Source organism: Morone saxatilis, unplaced genomic scaffold (genome assembly GCF_004916995.1).
Source record: "Morone saxatilis isolate NCDOM2014 unplaced genomic scaffold, NCSU_SB_2.0 Contig5, whole genome shotgun sequence".
NCBI lineage: Eukaryota > Metazoa > Chordata > Actinopteri > Moronidae > Morone > Morone saxatilis.
Window position 1 is genome coordinate 20418402 of NW_023340095.1, and position 27336 is coordinate 20445737.

The window sequence follows — 27336 nt, forward strand, 5'->3', positions numbered from 1 at the left end:
GGGATTTGAACCCACGCCTCCATTGGGAGACCAGAAGTCCCACTGCTGAGGAAGGAGTTTACCTTGAGTCTGGCGCCTTAGACCACTCGGCCATCCTGACAACCATGCGAGTTCGGCCGAAGCAGACATTTAAATATTTGTAATTCTGCGGTATTGATATTTGCTGTTGCTATCGATGGTGAGGTTGTTGTTTCTTCCATTTAAGGTCTTTGAAATCTGTTATTCGAGCTCAAATTCATACGTTAAACTCAAAGGACCGCCTGCTGGATGTGTAGCTCATTGACAGTAACGTTATAAATAAGGTGTAGCCATTTACCCATGTTGACAGTAATAACCGTATATATCCACCAGGGGCGCTGTATTTCCGGTGGTGGTACATGTGACTGACTCCCCGCCCATCTTGGTCTTACTACATAACTACCACCAGTCATTCTTATGAAACGAAAACATTGGACTCGTCAATAACAGTATATATAAGGACTCGACTCTACACCATTTGTAGACACATTAAGAGGACACATTTGTGTTAAAAATGTCCATTTACAGGAATGCCGTTTGGTTTGTGAAAGGACTCCAGGAGTATACAAAGTAAGTGGGGAGTATTTTGTTCTACTGAGCCTTTACAGTTTCACGTTAAGTCATCAAATCTCTCGTAGTGTTTATGGTTTGCACAACATTTACCTAACCCTCCTTATGCAGCTAGTATTAACCTTGAGGACAGTTGCTGGTTAACTAGCAGTGGTTACACAACGCTGTACAGTATACAGCTGAGACTGTAGTCTATTCAATGTCAATAAGTGGTAAAGAAGCTCATTACACTTTCCCAGAGCTCAAGTGACGTCGCTCTAATGTATCATTTGTTATTTATTATTTATCATTATTATTATTATTGTATTACTTAGCTATAGAACTGAAAATAAGCAGTAAAATGTCACTTTTAAGAAGCAAGAGGCAGTCAATGTTTGACACTTTTGCTTGATCAATGACTTATATGATTACTCATATAGTCACATAGTTTTTAGTCAGCCTTTAACAGTGCTGTTAAGGGCTGCTGGCTAAAGAGCAGTGTTTTACCGTCCTCTCAGGTTGAAAGTTTGAAGTCTGCCTCACCTTTGAGCACGGCCCAGCACATCTATCAGGGATGGACGTGCCGTATGTGTAATGTATTTACTGCTTTTTGATCTTAACAGGAGTGGCTATGAATCTGCAGCCAAGCATTTTGCTCCAGCAGACCTGGATGTAAACCTGAGCGGGAGGTCTTTCATGATAACAGGTGCCAACAGCGGGATAGGGAAAGCTACAGCGCAGGAAATTGCCAGCAGAGGTGAGTGTTTGAATGTCCACAGGTCAGTTTTCTCTTCTCTTTTTCCCCTCTAAGCTGGTCTCTAAGAGCTACAAGGTGTGGCAGCAACATACTTGTCAGACATGCCTTCAATGTGGACCAGGACTGATTCATTGATTGACTGACACCTCATCAGTGCAGTGTCCATTGATGTGTTGTTTTTTTTGGGGTCTGCAGGGGGAACCGTTCACATGGTGTGTCGAAACAAGGGGCGAGCAGAAGCAGCCAAAGATGAAATTGTGGAACGGAGTAAAAATCAGGTGAGAGTTGTGTGTCTGTCCCAGAGGAGAGATTGGAGAAACCTCAGGAGGAGGGGGGGCGTCCTTATCTGAATCATGGGTCAGAAGATAGACGGTGTCATATGTTCTCATTGTAAAGCCCTCTGAGGCAGATTTGGGATTGGGAAATGGATTTGTTTTAATCGAAAAACACATTACACAATACTCGTGTAATTGATTAAGAGATAACTGTTGTAGATAGAGCCAACAAATATTGCAAAGAGTTGATTAATATTTCTGTAAATTGACATGTTTTATATGTCATAATGTAATGTGTTGTTAGCGAGCCAAAGAAAGTCTGTTTCTCTGTTTAAAACTCTAATTTATGAATCTGCTTTTCTTGGTGTTATTTCATTGTAAAGTGAATTTCTTTGGGTTTTGAACTTGTTCAGACAATAGACGTCACAGTCGGCACTGGGACGTTAGGATGGTAATTTTTCACAGTTTTTGATGTTTAGTAAACAACCAACAGTTTCATCAAGTATTGGATGGGCATAATAGGAGAATAGGATAACCCTGTCATTTCCATTTTCAGAGTTTATGAAAAGAGGTTGACAGTATTTATGTTTTCTGTTCAGAATGTTCACGTCCACATCGTTGACATGTCCAGCGCGAGACAAGTGTGGGAGTTCACCCAGAACTTCTCACAAAACAACACTGTACACGTACTGGTAGGTGATATGTAGCTACGACTAATGTAGCTCCGTCTGTAACACACTCACTGTAGTCACTGAATCACTTATTTATCTGTTCACCAGATAAACAATGCAGGCTGTATGGTGAACCAGAGAGAGTTGACTGAAGAGGGTTTGGAGAAGAACTTTGCCACAAATACACTCGGTAAAGTATTTTAAAGACTAGTTCCAATGCAAGTACCTGAGTTTAGGTACCAATTCCAAACAATACTTTTTTTTGATATCTTGCTTTGAGAAATGAAAACAGGTCTTTCCAAGTCTTTTTTGACGAATGCAGCCAAAGTTCTTAAATGTTAGTGTAAAATTTTAAACAAGAACTGTGTTTTAAAGAGTCTGTCAGCACCAGGGACAAATAGACAGAAAGATCTTTCTTGTCTTTTTGACAAATTAAGAAAAGTCTCAGCAGTTGTTGTCTTAAGAAAAGTGGTGTACAACTACTTTATCTAAAGTACTGCATAGTGCATACATTTAAGAATCTACTGGTTTAAGTTATTAAAAAATATAAAAGATTTGACCTAGAATTTGGTCCTTGAGAGCTTTTGATGCTCAGTAGTCAAAAATAGTGCAGTTCGCATTATCAGCTATAGCCGATGTTCAGATAAGTGTTGCTGATCTGTGCTTACCTTTATTTTCAGGTACGTACATCCTCACCACAGCATTGATACCTGCACTGAAGAAGGTTGAAGACCCGAGAGTGGTGGGTTGAATTTCAACTGAGGAAAACACTTACCATGTCAAAAATAATGATGCACAAACACGTGGTGGAAAGTTAAAGATGCTTTTCACTGTTGGACCTATGAACAGGCAGACTCACACAGTGCATGTAAATTGTAACGCTTTATTAAAAGTAAAAATACATATCTGCTACTGCCTCCTCCCCAGGTCACTGTGTCGTCAGGTGGCATGCTCACACAGAAGATGAACGTGGACGACCTCCAGTTTGAGAAGGGGACGTTTGACGGCACCATGGCCTACGCTCAGAACAAAGTAAAGGAGACTGATTTACAGCAACAGAAATGACTGAGGCATGTATCCATGTTTGTTGAAGTGTTTTTTGTGTTGTCATTTTGACAGAGACAGCAGGTGATTCTGACAGAGAGATGGGCCTCTCAGCACAAAGAGATCCACTTCTCCTCCATGCACCCCGGCTGGGCAGACACACCAGGTAAACAAAATAAATATGTCACAAAAAAGTCCCCCTCCACTCAAAAGTATGTTTTTCTTCTTGTTCCTACAGTGTAATGTTTGAGCTGTGCAGAATGCTGTATGTGCAGAGTTGGACACTAGAAGGATGTTTTCACATTCATCTGCTGAAAGTGGAAAGTTTCGGAATATACATCAATAATAATAATGATTAATTATGATTAATAACAATAAACACATCCTAAATACCACAGTATTGGTACAGACAGTGAAACAAAATCAGTGCTGTGTATTTTGTTGCACACTATTATAAAGAGAGTGAATTATACCCTCTGAGTTTCACCTACAGGTGAAAGGAAACGTGTGATTGGCAGTTTTGTTTTTCTCTCTGTAGCTGTCCAGACGTCCATGCCTTCATTCCACGCTAAGATGCAGTCCAAACTGAGGACGGAGGCCATGGGGGCTGACACCGCGGTGTGGCTCGCCGTGTCTGCAGCCGCCATAAAGCAGCCAAGCGGACTCTTCTTCCAGGGTCAGAAACATTCAGTTTTTCTGTCTCAACTTTTTATCTCAGGGTAGAAAAATATTTTTTAGATTGTATATTATCTATATTGTACACTTACATACAGTAGTTGTTGTGTTCAAACTTTCTTGTTTACAATTGTTAGATTTAAAATGATTTAGAGTCAATAGACCTTTTTAACAGCAGCCATTTTGACATAAAATAGTAGTGTAAACACAGATGTTAAACATGTCAGGTCAAACAGAGTCAGGGTGCTGCTATTGTGCATGTCGGCTCACTTAAAAGCTCTGCTACACTAAATGGAACGGAAACCATAACTAGTGTCATTGGTAACACCTGTGTTTACCCTACTTTTTATATCAAAATGACTGCTGTGAAAAAGGTCTATTAGCAAATATGGAATTCTGGATTCAGATTTAATGAATTGCTACTGAAGCCCAGCCATAGAGGCTTGGATTATGTTTTGTTGGGTCCTGATGGAGACTCTAATTTCTCACTGTGGGTGTTTAAGAAGCAAATTTACACTTTATGCACGACTGATATGAAAGTACTGAGCCAAGTGAAGGCTTCTTGTAAATGGAGGAGACTGGGACATAATTATGATGAGTGATTCAGTAATTAGTAATAGCAAACTGATCCTGGCTGCTGTCTCATATATGTCCATAAAATGTCTTCCAGACCGCAAAGCGGTGGCGACTCACCTGCCGCTGGCCTCCTCCAGGTCCACGCCACAGGAGGAGGAGAAGCTTCTGACTACTCTGGAGGAGTTTGCCGTCAAGTTCAAACCTTAACATCTCTGCAAATGTCTTACTGAAACCAAACACTCCTTAGTAATTATTAATGTTTACGTAATTGCTTATGTACACTTTTTTGCATTTTGTACTAATACTTGAAAGACTAGATTTCATTTAAGGAATCTTAAACTGTGCTGAGGTTGTTTTTTAAGGAAAGAAGGATGTACAGTTGTTGAGGCTTTTACTAGGCTGATCAGGCCTACAGTGAATCTCAAAAAACCTTGCCTCTATAAATACACTCAAAATGCTGAACACTATTCATCAAGCCTACAGGGACAAATGAATATATCACTGATGCTTTTATACAAATGTAACACAAAATGCAATGTGTATATTAATTTGTAATAATATATAAAATATACTGTTTAATTTCAGGCCATTTTGATGGGTGGCTTCCTTTTTGTCTGCATCCATATGGGTTGTGTCTTGAAAGTACATATGCAGGGCCCATTGGAGGCTGGAAAGAGTGTAGCTGACATTTCATTATCCTGGTGAGCTAACAAGCTGTAAGAGATGAAATAAAGCCTCAGGTCAGGTTCGGATCTTAAATTTGGCAGCACTGGGTTCAGTCATATCAGGTCTTAAAATATACAGGTACAGGCCGGGTTCAGGTCTCAGTTTTAGGCTCATTAAGAACCCCAGTCACTGTTTATCTGTTTTCTTGGGTCCCAAAAGCTTGGATAGAGAGACACAATTAAGTATTAATATTCAGTAAAATGGCCAAATCATATGCACTTTAAATGGAAATGTAATTTTCACTTCAATGCTTTACTGATGTTCACATATTCTCATTCTGAAATACTGAAAATTCAGTAGTTGCTCTCACTAGCAAATATGTTAAGCTGATTACACAAGTGAAATTAATAGAACATTTTGACAACCAGTTAATCGTTTAAGTGATTTATCGAGTAAAAATACCAAAATAAGCGTCAGCTAGATCCTGCTGCTCCAATGTGAGGATTTGCTGCTTGTCTCTGTTTTATATCAGCTGAATATCTTTTAGGATTTTGGACTGTTGGTCACACAGAGTAATTTGAGCAAATCACTTTGTGATGTAATAACTCGAGATGATCATTTATCAATATTTCTGACAGTTTATTGAGAATTTATTGCATTATTTGATCAAAAAATGATTAGTTGCTGACTGCTCTTTATCTACTGTGCCACAGAATATAAATCAAAGCAAAGTGTAATTTGTTTGGGGAGTTTTGGAACTAAAGACTTTCTGGATGCCATTTCATAACAATCCTGAATAAATTCACAACAGACTTAAATCACAACACCAACAACATTGCTGAAATGATGTCTTTCTCTGGCTTCAAGAGAAATGTTCTATCTGGACTGTGTTGCTTCAAAAGAAGCGTTGAAGAAGAACATGAGGGATTTGTGGCACAAAAACTCAGTGGATGCATAAAATGTGTAACAGGAAGCAGACAGCTGCAGAGGAATATGCCCATAAGTAAAAAAAAAAAAAAAAAAAAAAAAAAAAAAAAAGGGAAAAAGATACTGATGCACATGAATCAGTGTGATATGATAAAACAAGACAACAAACAGACTCACAGTTGGTTGAGTAGGTAAACCTGCCCTTTTAATGTAATTTATGCATACATGGTTATATTAACGGACACATGGGAAACACACGTCTGTTATCTTTCCTGCAACAGAAAAAAAGACCACTGGCCTCAGATGAATATAATCACTTTGACTGCAACAAAACTTTAGGTATTGTATATATAATAGCTTTGTATCTCCTGTGTAGTAGTGTGTGTTTTTTTTTACATTTAAAAGACAAGTGATTTTGCCCATTTAAATCACATGCATGATTTTTTTACTACGAGCCACAGTTTTACATTAATTTCAGTACAGAATGACAATCAATTTGGTGGAAAGATCGGAAAAACACATCCTAAAAACCTACAACTGTACACCATGCATGTGAAACTGGTCTGCAAAGAATACACATGATTTGCAGTTGCGGAGCTGAAACCTCAGAAAAACACTGGTACAGGCCTTTAAGGTTTTAGTACCCACAGGCTCACATTCATGAGTGAACAGCTGCTGTAAATGTACCTTTGTGGGTAGCCGTTAAAGTGCAGGCAAATGTTTTTCATTTCTCTACTGTTGGATGAAATCTTTTACATAACTGTATGTTTGATCGATCTATGGAAACATCTTTGGAAAACATTTAGTGGGGTTTGAAGATTAGAGGAAATTAACTTAGTTACTGTCTGATCATTAAAGCACAAACATTATAATCACAAACAAATTCATATTTTCTCTTCACAGCAGCGATTTGTGACGTATTTTTGCTTTCTGATTCCAGTGCATTGACATAAAAGACAGTATACAGTATTGCAACTTTAAAAAAAACAAAAACAGTAACAATGAGAAAATCAATCAATGTTCATTAGTTTCCTTTCAGTCCTGATATATGTATGTATGTGCTGCCACTGATTAGCTTGATGATATGTGCGTTTGCATGTCGGAAACATTAAGACAACACTTAGAATAATAAATAATCTCGTAAAACAGCTGACAGTAGAGAACATACAAAGATCAGCAAGCAATCTGATTGGTTAATTTACATATTACAAAACTTGACAGGTGTATTTAGGCAAACACTGTGTATTTACAGTATCATGACAAGGGTCTATAATAAAATCAATGTCCTCTGTAATGACCTGACATCACAAATAGTTTCCATAGGAAGATATGCAAGAGTGCACTATTCAAATCAAAGACTTTATGTTTTAATGGCTGCACCTTTACAGCAAATGGGATCAGTTTATAGACATTTAGCCGGACATGTGAAGATTTTTTACATTAGTGGCCTTCCACAGCGCTCTCATATAAATGTAGACACTTTAAAATTCTTCCCTAAAGTCCTCTCTAGTGGTTGATTTAAGGTACAGCAGCCTAAATAGAGACTCAACTGAAGGGCTTATTTGATTACATCCAGAGACTTCATGAACAGTTTCCTCAGTTTTCAAATACTGTTATGCCATATGTCAAATGTTACTGATTTAAGTTTGGTGTATTCAGAAAGTGGAACATGATTTATTTGCCTCTCGAACATCATAACAAGTACACACAGTGTGAGTGATGTGAGGCACCTGAAATCAGGATCAGCCCATATGAGACCAGCAGTTTCAGTCCAACCTGTTCCACCCACTGGCAACAAAAGTAACAGCATTTAAGAGCTGCAGATAAACAAATCCCAAAGTCTGAAACTGCTGTTACTGTCTTTTTCCTGTAGGTGCTGCAGGTTGGCAGGTGTGGAACTGATCAAATGGCTTCCTCTTGGTAGTGCTTCACATCTAAGACGATTAGGGTTATACGGTACCTGCTGACAGGTGCAGAAATGTTTTGCACAGTTTTGTGAGTTTCCAGTATGAAATCAGCAGGAATGCATGGAAATTAAGTAAATAAGGTGTTTCAATTCCTTACCAAGTCAAATGTCTAAATCCGTCCCACACACTCAAATAGGGTACACACACATATACTCACACACAGAGATCCCCCACCCAGCAGCACCCTTCACACAAACCACCACAACCGTTTGTAACCTTGTGTCAACCAAGGCCTGTCCTGTTCCCAGGCTTCACTGGCCCGCAGTGTCCTCACTGTGAACAATCAACAGCCACTGCTTGTTGTTGAATAACTGTTAAATATTATCCAGATGACATCGATATTGTTGGATAAGCTTCTCCCCTTCTCTTCCAAGTGCGACTGCCGCCATGAAACCATCACAGTTTGGTGAACACAGCTTCCAGCTGACTGCCAGTCGCCCACAGACCTCAGGACACCACAGGACTCATGTCCCATAGCTGCAGACAAACATACGACACCATCAGTTTGTTGTCAGACAAAGACACTCATCAGCTAGCTACCTCAGACGTTCATGTGTATCTGTTTGGATCTGACACACAAAACAACATATTTAAATCCATTTATTTATTTTTTCCCCACAAATGTATGCATTGCAAAGCCTCCAAAGCAACATTCAGATTAGCAGTTACTAAAAACACAACTAGAAAATTATTTAAGGTTAGCAGCCAGGTTGACATTAGTGAATCAATTAGATTACAAACCAATTAATTCATATATAAAATGTGCAACAAAAATAGTACTTTTTTAAAAAAATGTTCTGCCTGTAGATGTGATTATGGAAGAACCCGATGAACTACATGACAGACTGATGTTAAATATGTAGTGAAACAGCTAATATTCTAAAAATATGAAAATTTGTGTATACCTCAAAGGTTCTACACTGCTCATGTATTATTATTACTTACTTCCACACCAACCAAATATAAAGCAACATGATCATTTAGTTTATCAGAGCTGTGAGACTGCTAATATATTGCTAATATTCTTGTGTAAATTCCTAAATGAATTTATGTTTGAGCAAAATACTGCTATATTTAACACACACAAAGCTGGCCTGGCAGGTACCTAAACATAATAATAATAATAATAATAATAATAATAATAATGAACCTAACCTTCTTGGCAGAGTTTAAAACTGCTAAATGTGTGTGTGCTTGAATGTCTTATCTGAGACTTATGAATACAACAGATACTGTTTGTTCCCATCCAGACCTTGATAACCTTGTCGGTGCCAGAGGTGAGCAGATTTCCAGTGGTGGGCTCATAGTGCATGTAAACAATGCTGTGCTTGCTGTCGTGGAAGGTGGCTGTGGGCGCTCGACTAGAAGACACAAAGGGAACGCCGGTTACTTTACTGTGTGAGCACTCCAGGAGGCTGAGAGCACAAAGGGTCAGTATATGACAACAACAGAGGCTGATTGTTACTCACTCCTCGTCAGTGATGGACTCGTGGCAGCTGTCACACACACGCACCTCGAACTCGAAGCCCATGAGGGGGATGGTGGAGCGTTTGGACGAACATTTGCCGCACACTGCCTGGCCACACTTCCTACAGTGGTGCTGAGGGACACAGGGGGACTTCATCATGTCAGCTTTGATTAGCAACGCTCTCATTTCTCACCAGGAGCGGATGAGTTAGGAAAAGCATTAGTAGTAGCTCAAAGGTCCAGTGTGTAGGATTTAGTGGCATCTAGCAGTGAAAATGCAGAACAACTGAATGCCACTTGCTTCACCCTCCCCTATAGAAATATGGCAATTCAACATGACAGACTCTGCAGTAGACAAGTTTCCTAGTCTTGGCTATGAAGTCCTGAGTCAAGTCCCAAGTCAAGACCAACAAGTCCCAAATTAAATGAGTATTCTTGAGTCCCAAACAGGTCATTATGCACTCTTTACTATATTTAATTTTACATTTTGAAACAACAAAGCAAACATATCAGGTGTATCCTGGTGTGTTAAAATTAAAAATAATTTTGGATTTTGTCAAATGCTCAATGGCACAGTGCCGACACTGGACTAGTTTTAACACTTGTGAATGACCTTATGATATTGTTGTTTATTTATGTTTTTAAGATCATTAATAAAAAGCTGATCTCAGCCTCCTCCAATTCCATAGTCATGCTCTCTACTGTACGTGGGAAGTTCCACATTATCAGTCATACTGCTTACAGTGCTGATTTATTGGTCCCACCCTCAGTTCTATTTGGCTGTTTTGTGTTCATTCAACATTTTTCTTTATGAGCAAATGAAAGAAAAAACTGGACTTTATCTCCAGAAGCACCAACATTACAGCGTGCTTGGTTCTTGCTACAGAATGTCCATAAAAGAATGCTGTGCAGTCGAAAAATGGCTATTACTGTAACCATAAACTGTGGATCACTCACACTCACACACACACAGCTGAAATGAGTAACCACAACATAAATCTGTTGCTGAGAATGAGACAATAAAACAGCCACAGGATGTTTGCTAGCCATTAGTGTAGCGGGAGTGAAGAGTTGCATATGTTTCCTGGAAAGTTGTTTGGGATGAAGGGTGTGGTGGAGCTACTGATCACTGGATCTACCTACCCATTACCTGATATCTAAACTGTGATAATAGTTGTTTGTATATTGAAGAGTAATGAATAAAAGAGCAAGAGAAATGGGATTGTACAGTACCTGTCGGAGGCCGATCTTCTTACTGTCCCACATCTGTTTGAAGTTCCAGAAGAAAGGCTGCTCACACTTCTGACAGGAGTCACTGTCCAACCATTCTGGGGTCTGTGCAAGCACATTTTTAACACACAAAAAGTTATTTTTTATTTTTAAGACCCAGGCAGCGTGAAGCAATTTTGCTAGACAATAGAACAAACTACAGTAGAGCACATAAGTCAATGTTTTTTTTTATAAGCTATATAGCTTTTCTTCTAGAAAAAAAGAGTAATTAAAAGAATACTTCAGCATGCTGGACCTTATTTTGGTTCATTTCTGAGAGGGAGATGAAAATATCGATATTAATCACATATCTGTTAAGTTTGCAGGAGTCAGGGTGTGTCTAGCCTAGTTTAGCTATCTCATTTAAATAATGTATCTTATTTGCTTAATTCCTAGAAAAACAGAAGTTTCTAGTTAAAGAGTTACGTGCTGCAACTATTTCTTGACAAACAACAATTTCCATCTGCCCAGCACGTCTGTGTCTCCTGCTATAGCACAGATTTTGTCTGTTTATGTATGAATTAAACAGATATGATGCAACATGTTTGGGAGCTTTAGAAGTGTGGATAGCTGTTTTAAACTTTGAACAGAGGACCACGGTAGCTGTTTCCCCCTGCCTCCAGTCTTTATGCTAAGCTATGCTAACCTCCTCCTGGCTCCGGCTCCACATTTATCACAAAGACATGAGAGTGGTATCTATCTTTTCATCTCACTCGAAATCAGAACACTTCCCAAAATGTTGAACTTTGGCTTCAAATGTTGTATTTTCTCCTTAGCTGGGCCTACATTTTGGTGAAAGGATCACAGAGCAAGTCTTTTTTTAAAATACATATATTATGAGAAAACTTAATTCAGAATCTTAAGCATCAACGCCAACACAGCAGATATTGGACGTCACACAGACAGAAGTAGTCGAGGGACAGCAGCCGTGACACGTTGAGTTAGAAAACTAATGTGATAAACTTGCTGCTTTTCTGGAGGGTAACATGTGGATGCTGGGAAATAGGACATGGGGTATCCTGAAGAGTTGATGTCAAGATGCCGCCGGTGTGTGTTTCCCTTAAGTTGGTTGCTATAATGCCACCATCAGGGAAATTGTCCTCATACCAAAACATGACTTTTCTTTGTTTGTGTATTTTTATGGATGATACAACAGTGTCAAACAAAGAGCAATAAGAATCTGGGCTCAAACAACAGAGCACAACAGAATACTGCTGAGGCTAGATTAAAGTGACTCTAGGTAAATAAAGAAGCAATCAAGTCCTAACTAACTGTGTGGAACACAGAGGGAGGGGAGAGAAAATCAAAGAACATACAGCTAATCTGGGGCCCTTTCATGGATCTCTTAAAATAATTTATCCTAGAGTAGGAGGGAAAATAAACATCAGCAGTTTATCCAACACGCTGATCTGTATCGCAGTATGTGCACGTATGCAAACAGGCATGAAAACACACGGCACACATGAAACATTTCCATATTTTTCCATTCTTTCCTCACGATGTGTCACAGTTCACAGATGGGTTATGAATGTGTGTTTGTGTGCTGGGTTGATCTCACACTCCATCAGGCTGCTGTCTCCTCTTCTGTCTCTCTCTCTTTCTCTCTCTCTATCTTTCTCACCTCTTGTCGTGTTACGTCCATGTTCCAGATGACGATACCTCCATCTGAGCTGCAGGAGATGAGCTGACGAGTGTGTGAGGCATAGCACAAGCCCTGAATCTTGTCACTGTAGTGAACACACACACCGTACAGGTATTAGACAACAAATTATGCATGCACTGAATTAAAAAGTACACTAAGTTTGTGTCCCAGCCTGTTGACATGAACATATGTGGATCGTATGAGAAATGCAGATGGACTTTTGCTGTCATCTTACACTCAAATCAGATATGTCACATAAAATACAACTATTTTATTTAGACAGTCAGGAAGACGTGCAACTCATTACATAACTCTGATATCAACTTCAGATGTTGCATCTGATTCATTCTTATGTGTGAGTAAAGACATTTTTATAGACTGCTCCGTCATGAGATGAATCTCTTCAACAGCTTGAGCTATTTCTCAGTATTTCACAATTCATTAGACTGATTTTCTTTGTTGTGCATAAAGTGACAAATGTATGACAAGGTATTTTATGACACTGTTACATTGGTATCATTAGTATGTTTGTTATCCTTACTTGTGTCCTTGCAGTTCTATGGCGGTGCCTTTGCGCCCTCCAATGTCCCACATGATGATCGAGTGGTCCGAGCTGCCGGAGAACAGCACCCTCTGGACCGGGTCCCAACACAGGGCCGTCACATTACCTGGAGCAAAGCACAACACGCACACACACACACAAAGACAAATATGTGAGAGAAACACATCAGCACAAAGTCCCACTCCCACACAAAGGTCACTTCAGAAGGACACACATGAGGCCAAGGCCGGTGCACAAAATACCATCACAGCTCTGAGGATGAACCTTGTCAGAATTATTTATGTTCTGCTGATCATGCTAAGTGATAAATTTAGGAACTGGGTTGGTGTCCCGGGGCTGTCATGCACAGGTTCTCATAAGACTTGTTTCATTTAGTTTAAAAACTATATTTCTTCTGTAAGTGATTTTATGCGTTGAGCCTAAAGGCTAATTTTTTAACTGATCCTATTAACAGACTCATTGGAAATATCATCAGTTTGAATGTCCTCTCTTTTTACTGCTCTTTCTGATATTTTAAAAGGCAGTAAATGATTAATGACAGTCAACAAATAGCTGAATGTTACTAAATCCTTTTGCTAAATTCAAGATCTTTGTTCCGCGCCCTGAACTCATCTTAGAACTACTTCAGCTGTCTCTTTATCCTTTAACTCCGCCCATCAAGCTTGTAGCTAAAGACTATAAATCCTATTAAAGACACTGTAAAAGTGATTCCTACTGCATTCTTTGGTGAATCAGATTCTACAGTGACAGCTGCAAAAGATTTTCTTGAACATTGAAGACCGTCAGGGCTATTAAAGTCACCTCTTAACTGGCTCAATAATTCTACAATCTGACTGAAGACATCTGACGTCAACTATAATGTGCAGCTACTGTATGAATCTATATGTGAGGTTGCTCTAAATATAAAAGAAATAATTGAAGCAGAAAGATTTATTGTATACGGTTTTCTTATTTGTAAGGCCATATGTAACAGTTTTATTTTATATAGGGTTAGGGTTAGGGTTATTTATAGATAATTACTAAAAGTATTATGAAATTCAAGTGTAAAATAATGAAAAACACAATTCTTGACATTTCCCTGAGCTCAACATAACGCCTTGAAATGTTTTGTTTTGTCCACATTGTAAAGATATTCTATTCACAATGCTAGAGAGAAAGCAAATCAATCGACTAATTTTCGACTAAATGTACAGTGTGTGCGTGTGTGTGTGTGTGGTGTACCAGTGTGTCCCTTGAAGGTAGTGACCAGGCTGCAGCTATCCTGTTCTAGCTTCAGGATGGTCACCTGACCAGACTGGTCCCCTACAAAGGCGTGTCTGGTCTCCACGTCGAACCTGAGGTAAGATTAAGGTCAATGAAGAAGAAACTGTGTCTTGCTGAAAAACTACTAATGCATTAATTTGGATCTTCTTCCGTTACAAAAACACAGACGGAAAAGGCAAAACTGGGTTTACGGTTTTATCGGTGTGTAAACTATAAAAATTTAGGATCTGAGTCAACGCCCTGTGTGTGGGAGTTACAGTGTGTCAGTGGATGACTCTTTGTTCTTTCACTGACCATTTAGTCAGAGACCTCCTCTGACCTGGTTAAGTCACTACGGACCAAAATCACTACAACACTGTCGGCATTGTAGAAAGAGAAACAATGACGACTGCACAAAGAATAACCTAATTATCCCATCCAATCTAAATCATTCTGTCTTAAAAAAAAAATCAATACAAATCTAATTACAGCAATTGAAGTTTTAAATTTTCTTTCTCCCTCTGGGAACCTGAGATTATATATTCTGTGCCATTACCAGTGAGCACAGATAAGGTGATTTACAAGTGAAAAGACACTGAAAGATCTACATCCCCTCTCCTTTTCCATTCCAAACCAATTTTAATAATGTTTGGGAATAGAGTAAAAGTTGAGCATTAAGCTAAAATCAGGTCTCCAAGCTGCCAGAGAGCCTCATTTTCATCATCGCACATATTTTCTTGACTATGGTTTTGACTAACCCGTTGGCTTAATAAGCCTCACTTGTCAAAACTGTCTTCCTATATTGTACATGTTGTTAATGAGTTTCATTTTAAACTTGCAGTAGTTGTGTCATTTATCCCTAGGTCAAGTCCGCCTCGCCTACAATGTCGCTACACTTGCCACACAGTTTGAGAAGCGCTTGCCTTGTTTGATCATGTGATTTTTAGACATATGGGTTACATATGACTGTCACTTAAACTGCAGTGCCGTTGGAACAAGTGTAAACTAGATGTCTCAGATACATTCTGTTCAGTGTTGTTCCTTATAAAGCAGTCAGTACAGAAACTGCCCTTCTTATCACAGTAAAGAAATGTTACTGTCTCTGCTCTTGCCATGCTAACCAGATAAGTTAGCATGTAGAGGCTAGCAGGATACCAACAGTCTAATGACCTCATGGCACCCTCATTGGTATGGATCAGTGTTGCTGCTGAGCACTCACAGCCTTTCATCTGGCCATTACAGAAACCTACTCAGACTGTTTCCTTGACAACAGCATGACTGATGCCTATTGTTAGCCCTTCCCATTAGTACAAACTAACTGGAAGCTAATCTCAATTGCCCTGTCTTATGTTTCTGTGGCCTTAAAATAGACTATGTTGTCATAATAAAAGGAAAAAGATTTAGTCCAAAGCACCAAAGATGGCTCGTCACTACTTCCCACTTGGTTACGTCCACTCCACTCCATTTAGCAAGCTGTCAGGTTCATTGAGCGCACTCCAAGGGCCAAGCAGCCGACAAATCAAGACAACAAACAGATCGGGGGGGGAGGAAATTAAAGGATACTGTAGTCCCGAAACCCAGGCGGCGGTGCGATACGTCCCCAGCTGCTGGCCGCTCTCTGAGCAGTGCCAGGTGAAGTTTTTGTCCTGGCCAGTGCTCAGAAGCCACTCCATCTCCAACACAAACAGCACCACTGTCACTCTGCCCTGATGGGCTGCAGGCACACAGAAACACAGAGATACAACACATGAGATAAGTACCCAGAAATCCTAGACAGGATGGTGTAAACAATTTCAAAACAGTGTATAATCAACATATTTAGTGGGCGGACATTGCACAGATATATGCACCTAACAACCTATTTACAGAAGCAGAAAGATGGTGAAATAGATATTTGAGATGTACAGTTTCACAGTACACACAGCCACACATAACACATATCAGAGAAACACATATCACGAAAGGTCAACTGTAAATATTACTCTGCATTCATCCAAGAATATGTTTTCCAAGGCCTGTGTGTGCATTCATCTGATAAAAATATATCTAATGTGGTTGTAGAGGAGGCATGTGGAGATCAATCAGTGGTGCTCTGGTCCAGTTATTTCTGAGTGAGTTACACTCAAAAGAAAGAAATGAGTTATGAACACTGCCGGAGAACAAACATTCCTTGCACAGTTTTCAGAGCCTTAAGTACACAGAGCTGAGCAGACTTTATAAGCAGTAAATTGTCCTGAAACTGCCTGGGTAAAAAATAATATGGTACAGAGATTTATAAAATATTTTATGGTGACAGCTCTTAAAAATAAGCTTTCAGAGACATAATGAGGGTCAAGGAACAGGCCAGTTACATATTTCAAAGATACACTTCATGTAAAAATCAAGGTACAGCACAATGAATGCCAATACTACATTACTAGGCGTCTGGAGATATAAGACTTTTTTTGTCTTAAAGGACCTCTTAAGGAAATTAAAACATATATGATACAGGCAGGGGCAATAAAAGAGAACGGCACAAATTAAAGCTGCACTAGGTAACATTTATAAAATATAACTTTTTGTCAAATTTGCTGTACCTCTCACTATATCTTGACAGTACTGTACAGTAATCTGTGGGAAAGAAGGCAGGTCCCTTTGGCTCCTCCTAGTGCTTCTAATGGTATTTGCAAGAATCCACCGGGCCTAAACGAAAAAAGACCAAGGAGGAGCAATAAGAGGAGCCAGAGGAACCTGTTTTTTGTCACACATTATCTGTCTCATATAGCACTGTCAGCATCCTTTAAATTATTAGGTGAGATCATCCCAGTTTGTCACAGTCCATGTTTTGTTATAAGAGTAGGTCAGATATTTACACAGGAGCTTTAAGATCTCACAACTATCCTTTTCTGGTGCTTTCAGATTAATAACTGATACATTAATAACACTTGATATTTTAAAGAAAGAAACAAGTTAAATTAAACTTTCAATGTTTGGGGGTTTTTTGCACAGGCATTCAGAAGGTATGTCGGACTATTCATAAGAGTTTCTCTGAATTATGACAGATAGAACATAATATAAAATGCTGGCTTTTTCCATCATGCCCTCTTTTGGAAGCAAAAAAATATTAAGGCACTACTGAAGTAATGTGAAATTAAAAACAAAGTCAGCTAAGCTTTTTACAAAAACGAGTAATATTTGTAAATTTGTTTGAACTGAAGCTATTAACTTTAACAAACTGACAATGGTATCTTGTGGTTCCCTTCCTGACATGTGTGACATTAACTTCCTGTCTCACCCTGGTAAGTGCTTGCTGGGGTCATCTTATTGTAGTCTTCTGACAGGATGAACTCCTGAAAGACAAGAAGTGGAGAAGATCAATGTTCACACTGACTGAGGTCAATTGCTAAGCTTTCTAAAACAAATGGCAAAGAAATTATGTTACAGTGTAAATTTCATTTAATGTGCTGTACGTAGTAACACTTGAACGCTGATTATATTTGAAGTCCTGCAGATGGTTAAATACTTCCACCTTCACTTGCTAAAGAAAAACATGTAAATTACAAGAAGCTGCAGGCCTGTGTATAGGCCAGTGAAAAGAAGAACAAGTCTTGATCTGACAGTGTGATTTCCTCTGAGGCCACCACCCATAAACACTTGTAGGAACTTGAAGTTTTTAATTTTGTTCTGACATGAAAACCCTAGAAAGTCTTCTGTTATGTTACTGTCTGACTTTGTGTTGAACCAACTTGTTCCAAAACAAAAACTGGATGGTAGAAAATGCTGCATCTCAGAATAGACACAGTACAACATTTCTGAGATAGTTTGTCATGGACCACAGTGTTAGTTTAGGGGAAAATTCTGACCCGCCATTGCTGCAGGGGGGTCACAGAAAGCATTAGCAATCACCCTTTGGCAGCTATGAATATCCAGAGTAAATTTCAAGGTATCACGGCCAAAGTAATGACTGAACAACGAAGCAACCTCCTGCCTTCCCACTAGTGGAGCAAAAATGACTTTGAAACATTATCAGAGCAGAGAAAGTCTGTACTTCATATCTTTTGATTTCTATGTGCCTCAATGATAATTGTGATTCAAATCAGGAAGTGTCTAGGGTTCCATGCCAGCTCTACACAAGAGAAAAGATGAAATTCAGAGGTTTTCCTTTCTCACCAAGACAGCGCACAGTGACCTGACAAAACTCTCATTCCAATTGAATAAACAAACTCACCAGAAACATTCCTGCTGCACTGAAAAGCAGCCAACACTTTGACCAAAATACATACAATTAGAGCTGCATTCCACTTTGTGCGCTAAAAGGCAAATATCACAAGATCTTCATACTGACAAAACCTACTGGGATGACGTGCATCATTCAGGTGATTATGACTGAAACAGCAAGACAAGCAAACAGTCTTCAGTTGAGTGAGGAAAAGAAAGAAAGGACAGAGGTGTGTGTCTGAATGGGAGGCAGGTTGGTGGTTGGACTTACACAGATACTTCCAGTATCCATCCCCACGGACAGCCTCCTGGTCTCTGGGTTAAAGGACATACAGGAGCTTGGTGCTGGAGACACAAAGACATACAGTGAACACTCCTGCCTGTATGTGTGTGTGTGTGTGTGTGTGTGTGTGTGTGTTGTCTAAGTGTATTGTTATGGTAATTTCCCTGTCACTGTGATTTCTGTTCTGTTATAGTACACGTCTCTGCATTATTATCCTTACGTTTGTGAGAGCCAACGGTGATATGTGTAAGAATTCTGGCAACAACAGATAATATATAATGAGTTATATAAGTGGTACTAGTTCATTCTTGACCATGGAGACAAAAATAAATCTAATTTCAAGGTCAATTTACTAGCTTTTTCTCCCTGCGTGGATGCAGCTTGCTCCATTCTTAGGTCGCATGATGACAACTGAGCAAACTCCATCCACTGAGACAGACAATGAGATGCTACTGAAAGCACTTTAATTTGCAGTAATCAGTGGGCCTGGTGTTTCTTGGCAACTACATCCCAAAAAACACAGGATATTTGATGCAGATACCCAACAGCAATATCTGAGAGCTTCAAAAAACTATATATCAGCTGATATACTGTCTTTAAAATAAAAAATATAATTTCACTTAAAAGTAAATATTGTTAAGCCATTTCAACTAGTCTGTGGTGTTGATGGTGTACTGGAAGGCATTGGTTTCAACGTGATCCAAGCCATAACAACTACCACAGGGTCACAGAGTTGAATTAAGAGCTCTCTGAAACACACGGCGTGGTGGTGCAGTGGTTAGCACTGGCAGGTGCTCTGGTTTACTCCCACACCTCCAAACACACACAGGTTGGGTTAACTAGTGACTCTAAATGGCCTGTAAGTATGAATGTGTGCCCGAATGGTTGTGTGTGTCAGCCCTGTGATTGACTGGTGACGGTGTCCCCCACCTCTCACCCAGTGTCAGCTGGGATTGTTTCCAGACCCCTATCTCAACATTCACAGCTTACCATCACTGTCATTTTCTTTCCTTATCTAGTTTATTTGAACAATATTTGATTAAAATAGAAATCAACTCTGCACACATAATCTTGTTTATGTTATATTAGTTGCAATTTCCAACAAATTAAATCTACTTTCTTTAGGTCAAACATATGATAATCTGTCTATTGTCTATAATGAGGGGGGGTTTCTGTCAACCGTTTAACCACTTTGAATAACAGTGTGCTGTCGCAATTTCCTGAATATGTTGGCTGAGGTTTGGGAGACCAAAAAAATAATGAATGTGGGACCAAAGTCCCTGCAATTTGACCTCCTCTGAAACAAACATGAAAAGACTGTGATGAAGCAACTGAAAGATGCACAGCTGCCTCTATGTGTGATAAAAAAAAAAAAGATTTTGACTCAAGCCTAAGATAAAAACTGAAAACAAATTTGAATCGCTTTATGTGTAAAACCAGACAGTAGCAATGACTGCGTTATCTTTTGCACTCTAATTTTAGTTTTCTTATCAGTGAACTAAAATGTTTAACATATGCAGCCTCTGGTACTGCTATTGTAAGCTACAGATCTTGCTGATGGTAGCACGGGATTTCCTTCAGTTGCACAACTGGAGAGAAACAAGGACAAACAGTGTCACACAGACATGCAGCACTGCAGTACTGGAGCCAGGAGGGTGAATGATCCTGAATCTAATTTCAGGAACAGTTAAAACTCCACGCTTTCGTGTCATTCTGAGAAGTGGAGTCAGTGTCGATGAGGAGAGACGCTCGCTCAGAATGAGAGCAAACGCAGAGGAAGAGAGAATGAAAACAGGAATGAACAACAGGCCTGTTCCAAGAAGTACGTGTTAACTGTAAAACTGCTGACTAAAATGACACACTCATACATATTCATGACTAATTTGATTACACTGAACAAGCCAATCAATCCCCTTATTCAAACACAGTCATTGCATTCAAAATGTATACACAAAAAAAATGTAAGCAAGAATACTTACATGACATTGTGTGGTAGACACTGGGCCAGTACTGACCGCTGTCTCTCTTCAGCCATACCCGAATCGTCCTGTAGGGTGAAACCGTGACGTTTTAGCATCTGCATCACCAACAGCCCTCAAGGCATCCGAGGTGTTAATGCTTAATGTGTGAGTTGTCGCATTCTTTAGTCTGGGCTGGAGGTCATAAGCAGACTACAGTTTCTCTTTGACAAGTATTCTTTAATCAGCACCGACAAGGCAAGACAGTAAACACACCCAAACATCCCTTTCTCTGGGTTCCCATTAGACTCCCCACTTTACATTCACCACTGTCCACCATACAACGACAACAACAACAAAATAAAATGAAGGAAATGGAGCATTTATTGCCACCTCTGCAACAATATTATAGTGCTGTAAGTGATAATTAAATAATAACTACTGGAGTAATAATAATAATAACAACGGGGGCACTGTCTTGTTGAACTGAGACATCAGAACAGGGAACAACAGAAACATGGGCTTTGGGTTGCAATTGTATGCAAACAAGAAATGATTTGTTGTGAAGCTTCAATTTTTTGAGATGCAAATCAGTGACGGCAATACTGCACTTTCCCAAACGGCAGCATTTCTGTGAAAATGGGCACATTTTCTCTGAACAAGAGAGGTGAACAGTCACCTCAGTGATGTACTTCAAGCCTCCTCTACAAGGCCAACACCTGACCCAACAGGGATTATTCAGTCCATCACTGTTCCCATTAGGAGTGATATTTACTGGTAGGTGAAGTTTAAGTGATAAAATGATCCTACAGATTCAAGTGTACTCAATCATTAAGATTCTTAAACTAAAGACCCTGCTTTAGAGACTCATTTTCCCGCCTTGTACACAGCTCAGAAGATGTACTACCTTCTGGTTAGTTCAACCTTTTTTAATGCCTTTTTTATGAGAAGACCCCTCACTGAAATGTTACAGGGGACAGCCATGCAGGACTGTGATAATAATACACAGAAAAACCTAGATACAATGCACACAGTAGGTGAGTTAACACAAGGATTACAGAACATACAACCTTTGAACATGCAGAGGATCACACCCACCCTCAGGTACTTGCAGGTGTCAATAAATACATTGGACACACACACACACACAGAGCCCCCAGGCAAGTGTAAAACTGGCTGAGTGAGGAGAGAAAGTACTCTAACTGGTGGCCCCGTTTGGGGTCCAGACCCCAATGTTGAGAAACTCGTTCTGAAAGGAAAAAAACATTAACTCTCACTGGCATAAGACCGAACACACCATCAGCCCAAACTGCACAGAGAAGACCCTGTGTTTGTTCTGAATGTGTTTATTGTTGGTGCCTAGATATCTGACGTTAGCCACCATCAAACACGATCCCAGCTGCTAAAATACATGTTTATTGACGTTCAATTACATGGTCAATGGTAAGCAAATATACCAGCTATATCACAGAGCATACTGTAGCTAACCAGCATGTAATTCGCTCAAATGACTGTCAGCTGACACCTGAAATGTTTGGGGATGTTTTCTCCTATAGCCATAAACCGGTGGGCCGTTTCTACATAACATAACTTAACCGTGCATGAGCTCGATCAATGACCGACAGGAGCGGGGGCACTGCTGCTGGAGAACAGGGCAGCTTTACGGGTATAGATTGGGATTTGGGGCTCAGTTTGTGGTCTAAGTGATAGATTACCTGTCCTCAGACACGCTGATCACGCCGTCTTCCTTGGGGATGATGACCGCCGTGCTCACAACATCTTGGAAAGCCTCGATTTTGCTCAGCAGACATGGCTTCCGAGCCTGCGGTTGGGGCTGAATTTCGGCCGCCATGGGTTGGTGGTGCACAAACCTCCGTCTCCGGTTCTGGCTCCGGGAAACATTACCCTCCCCGGTCCGACAGCGGAGCCTCGGATAAGAGCAGCTGCTAGCTAGCTGTCAGCAGGTAGTACACGGTGTTGTGACGGCTGCCAGAGACACTGCCAGTCAGCTGACAACACACACCCGCACACAGTCACACACCGAGCATTTCCTCTCAACAAAATAAGACTTCCTGTCGCTTTTCTGCTGTTATAGTTTCAAAATAAATGCGTCCCCTTTGAAACCCCACCACCACCTTAGCTTTCAGCATACAATGGTGGGACAGAGCATGTTCTAGCTATAACATTTAAAAAGCGTGATGCAGTACCATCCTAACTGTCATTAAATAGCAGCTTGTTAATAAAATGATCATGTTGGTACCAGTTTTTAATAAAACACCCTCTGTTAAGGGTTTATAAGCTGCAATTAATGGCTTTATTAAAAAAGGCAGTCCAGTGATTTGGGATTGCACTTCCATAATGTTGGAGGACTCGTTTATATCTATTAAGGACCTTTATCTATTGGGAGACACACATAAAAAAAATAGGAATGGTTAGTGGTCTACTCATACAGCTGAACAGGCCGCAAACACCGGATCCTACATTTCCCATAATGCAACATGCTAGTTTTCATTAGACCCTCCCAATCTAGTTTCCTCTAAACTCCACCCTGTTTGTAACTCATGCTTCCTGTTGTATTTGTAGTCTCTAAGCCCAAGAGGATACAACCCTGATGACAGGGTGACCAGGTTGTGGAGAATCCTCCAGAATGACACTTACTTTGACTTTTTAGCTCTTTACTTCATGAGGAAGAGCCCTCTTGACATCTGGAAAAGGCTGCAGGACGTCTGGGCCCTAATCCATTTATTAACAGTTTTTCAACATTTACAACTGCAGACATGATGGGATGCTGCGGAAATGATGCAAACACTTATAATTGCAGATGACTGAAAGTAAAAAGCCTGTAGCACCATTGTTAATTACTTTAATAACATTTCTAACTAATATAGTCACTACTTTTTTAGTAAGGACTTGCTATTTATAACTGCTGACCTGATATGATGACTTATTAGAAACTCTGATTATCAGGACACTAAATTCATATCTTATTATGTGATGTTATTAAAGTGAGAAACACATATGATTTACAAAACTCTTGTAACTGCATCATAATGGAAACTCACAGCTATGTCATTACAAGTTTATTTTATCAAAACAGAACTCACTGATTCACTCAGGAGTCTTAATTCAAACAACACAATGAGAACTTTCTCACTTGATAATGTAATGAAAGAACTCAGACCATGAACATTTCATCATTACTGTACTAGTCTCTGCATTTGTACTATATTAAGTGTTGATGGTGGATTGACACCAAATTCAACGGAGTAGCAGCTATATGACTGATAACCTGTACAGTCCCCAACTTCCTGTATTAAATAATGAATACAACATGCAGGCTCTAATGTTAGGTGCTTTTATTTTGACAACAGATCTTTTTAGGTTACTCTCGGCAGCTTCACAATTTCACTGACGGACTAAGACAGTAATCAACACTCTTTGACAACAAAACATCACACTTCCGGTTATGATTTACATAATAAACCCCTTTACTGACGATCATGTGTTTTGGTAACGTTTTTGATCCGAATAAAGTATAATCCCGGTGAAACAAATAGTTAATGCATATTATATTTTATGCTGTTTAAGTGCTGACAGCAAACATAGCAATGTGACTCATCATAAGACAACCTGATGACTCCTCTAACCCTCTTTAAGGGTGTTTACAAAAAGTCGTGAAACACAAAACAATTATTTCCGGTCACATTTTGTCTGGATTTCAGAATAAGGGTCTAAAACTTGTAAGGTAAGTAAAAGTAAGTCTATATGACTTTTGTAAGTCATTTTTGGTGCAACAATACCAGAATGTAGGATAAAAGATAGTATTAGACTGGAAAAACTATAGAAATGTTACTTTTGTAACATTTGTAAACAAATAAAACAAGTCCAAATTGAAAAAAAATATCATTTTTTGCACACTAAGTCAAAATAATAACAAATACTTGTAGTGGATATCTTGAAGTCTTTAATTCAATACAAGTACACAAGTATATACAAGTAATACTACAATGTAAAAAATACTCCAATACAAGTTAAAGTCTTGCATTCCAATTTAAATTACAAACTTAGATTTTTACTGATTATGTAAAGACGTATTATCATCAGAAAATACTTGCTCTAAGCCTACTGAAGTACTTATTATACAGATTTACCCGTTTGAGAGGGTTATTTGCTATTTATATTACTAGATTATCTCTATCGAAGCATTAACATGTAGGCAGCATTTTAATAGCTATGACAACTTTACAAGTTGTTGGGTAGTTTGACCTATATGAATGTATCACTTATCATAAGATAATCATGTTTTGTATGTAAAATCTTAATATGCAACCAATACACACTTTCAAATGCGGAGTAAAGACAGTACAGTATTAGTTCTGGTAAAATGTGGATAAGTGGTTGTTTTACTTTTTACTTTTAATCAATTGGTTAACACTGAGTATAAACAATATGTAAATCCAATGTTGCCCACTAGATCCCCTTACACCGGCCACATAAATAGTTTTATTCTGAAAAACGTGTCAGTGACACACCGGAAAATGAACTGTTGTGTGTGTGTGTGTCTGCGTGTGTGTGTGTGTGTGTGTGTGTGTGTGTTGCTCCAGTGAACTCTGTCAAACAAGAGGCAATAGACCTTCCTCCTCTGTGCTATCGCTTGCCACCGGATGGTTTCCTCTTATTTTTGCGGAAGTGATGATGTTTTCCAAGGAGCCACATTATGTAAATTGTATTGCACAATGGAACACGTTGGGCTGAGTGTCATGTGGCATTAAGAGCGGATCCTCAAAATCAACCAGGATGATGTGTGTCGGAGATCAGTTGAAATAATGCTCAAGTGTGTGGTCAATTCGTTGAGACACACAGTATTATGTCACACATTAACATGTTTGTGTAACCCCCAAACTGACAGGAAGCAACAACAGAAGTCTGCTTCTACTACTTTAAAAAATCGCACTTGTTATCAGAATAACACAGTTGTCATGTATTCTTTTTAGCCAAGTGTGTAGCTTATTGCACAAATGGGAAAGACAGACAAAGTATAGCCATTTTAGAGCTGCAGGGTGTGTGAGTGCGTGTGCGCGCATGTCAATCCCTTGCAGCGACTATTCGCTAAACCTGTCTTCCTTCAGATCGTTTCTCAGAGAGGGCTGTCTTTATTTGGTCATCACATGAAAACCAAGTGCCATACTGTCAGCGAATAGTTTCTGTGTGCCCTGTGTGCCTTTTTGCGTGAGGATTTCACTGCTTTTTGTCTCATACGGTCCATCTTTGCCTTCAGTTTGGTCTCTCCGGTCTTCAGGGGTTGTCTTTCACAGTAGCCCACGCCCGTGCATAGGATGAAGTAAATGTTGATTATGTAATCAGCTGTGAGGGCAGACAACGACCCGGTCCTAAATAACATGTGCTCGAAACAACTCAATGAAAACGCTCCGGGGGGGGGGGGTAAGCAGCGCGTCGCCACACATATGTTTGATTCTTGAACACATATTGCATGTACAGAATATTTTCCTCGCATTCCTGCCTCTACGGCAAGCAAGCATGCGCACGAGCCGCTCCGCTTTGGCCTAATTTGGATATTGTAATGAGGGTCTTCAGACAGCCAATGGGGGGCGAGCAAGCGCACATGTGACGCTGAAGGACCGCTCGGGGGGCGGGGCGAAGAGCGAGGCTTCGGTTAAAAGCGGTGCAGAAGAGACAGCGCATTCAGAGTAGGGAGAAGCAGGGACTCACTATGAGGGGGAACTTTGTTACTATGAAACTTAGGAATATTTGCAAAATATTGTAAAAATTATCAAAATCCCTCGTGAATCAATAACCTGCCCCTAGGGTTTGAGGTTTTTAGTCTAGTCCGCCCGGAAAGGGCTTCTACACTCACTATTCTTACACTTTTTTGAAAGAATGTGTGAGACAGGCAGTTAGCCAGCTAGCTAGCTAGCTGAGAGGTGATACAGGCGGCAGGAGAACAAAAGATTTTTTTTGCGTTTTGGCCGGTTGTACTGACACCAAGTCCATGCAGAACGTGTCATTACCATCACAATGCCCGTTTTACTTTTTCTGATAGACACGTCCGCTTCAATGAACCAGCGCACCCATCTGGGCACTACCTATCTGGACATAGCAAAAGGCGCTGTTGAGACTTTTATGAAGGTACTGTAACCACGGGACACATTCATATTGGGAGATCCCGAGCGGGATTGCGGTTCAGATCATCATTGTACTGTTGCAAGCTCGCCTGTCAAACCTGATCTCTCGATAACCGTAAATAATTCTCTACTATTTCCACAGCTCAGAGGGAGAGATCCGGCGAGCCGAGGGGACCGGTATATGTTGGTAAATTTTGAAGACGTTCCGTTCGGGATAAAGGTAGAGTTTGTTTTCGGGTCATGTCCGGCTTTACATTGCGCAGATTGACTGTCCCTCCATCGCTCCACCACGTTGTGATCACTACATCAATTGTGTAGAGAAAATCTTCAGGAGGAGCTTTCATACCCCTTTTAAAACATGGCCGACATTTTGTTTCAATGTGAGCAGCAAGGAACTCTGGGTGTTATTTATACAGCGAGGTGATATCTGGGGGGGAGGAGGGGGAGT

The 27336-nt window shown here is 39.9% G+C and overlaps 3 protein-coding genes across 3 annotated transcripts in view; 2 read left to right on the plus strand and 1 right to left on the minus strand.

The window, feature by feature from the left end:
* Nucleotides 1-387: 387 nt before the first annotated feature.
* dhrs12 (dehydrogenase/reductase (SDR family) member 12) lies at nt 388-5154 on the plus strand. Its single transcript, XM_035676137.1, has 10 exons — nt 388-588; nt 1191-1324; nt 1520-1602; nt 2199-2291; nt 2379-2460; nt 2951-3012; nt 3198-3302; nt 3390-3480; nt 3853-3990; nt 4660-5154. Exons 1-10 carry the CDS (start codon nt 533-535, stop codon nt 4770-4772), a joined length of 957 nt encoding a protein of 318 aa, XP_035532030.1. The 5' UTR covers nt 388-532; the 3' UTR covers nt 4773-5154.
* A 1177-nt stretch (nt 5155-6331) lies between these two features.
* On the minus strand, nt 6332-22767 carry wdfy2 (WD repeat and FYVE domain containing 2). Its single transcript, XM_035676138.1, has 12 exons — nt 22461-22767; nt 20767-20834; nt 18776-18849; nt 17582-17636; nt 15871-16021; nt 14287-14399; nt 13045-13171; nt 12483-12588; nt 10826-10927; nt 9595-9725; nt 9378-9486; nt 6332-8602 (listed from the first exon to the last, which is right to left on the minus strand). The coding sequence occupies exons 1-12, from the start codon at nt 22595-22597 to the stop codon at nt 8573-8575; spliced, it is 1203 nt and encodes a 400-aa protein (XP_035532031.1). The 5' UTR covers nt 22598-22767; the 3' UTR covers nt 6332-8572.
* A 3461-nt stretch (nt 22768-26228) lies between these two features.
* The window catches only part of ints6 (integrator complex subunit 6), a 21836-nt gene continuing 20728 nt past the window's right edge, over nt 26229-27336 (plus strand). Inside the window, exons 1-2 of the mRNA XM_035676898.1 lie at nt 26229-26892; nt 27031-27108. Of these exons, the coding sequence (XP_035532791.1) occupies nt 26782-26892; nt 27031-27108 (189 nt within the window). The 5' untranslated portion in view covers nt 26229-26781. The remainder of the gene's footprint in view (nt 26893-27030; nt 27109-27336) is intronic.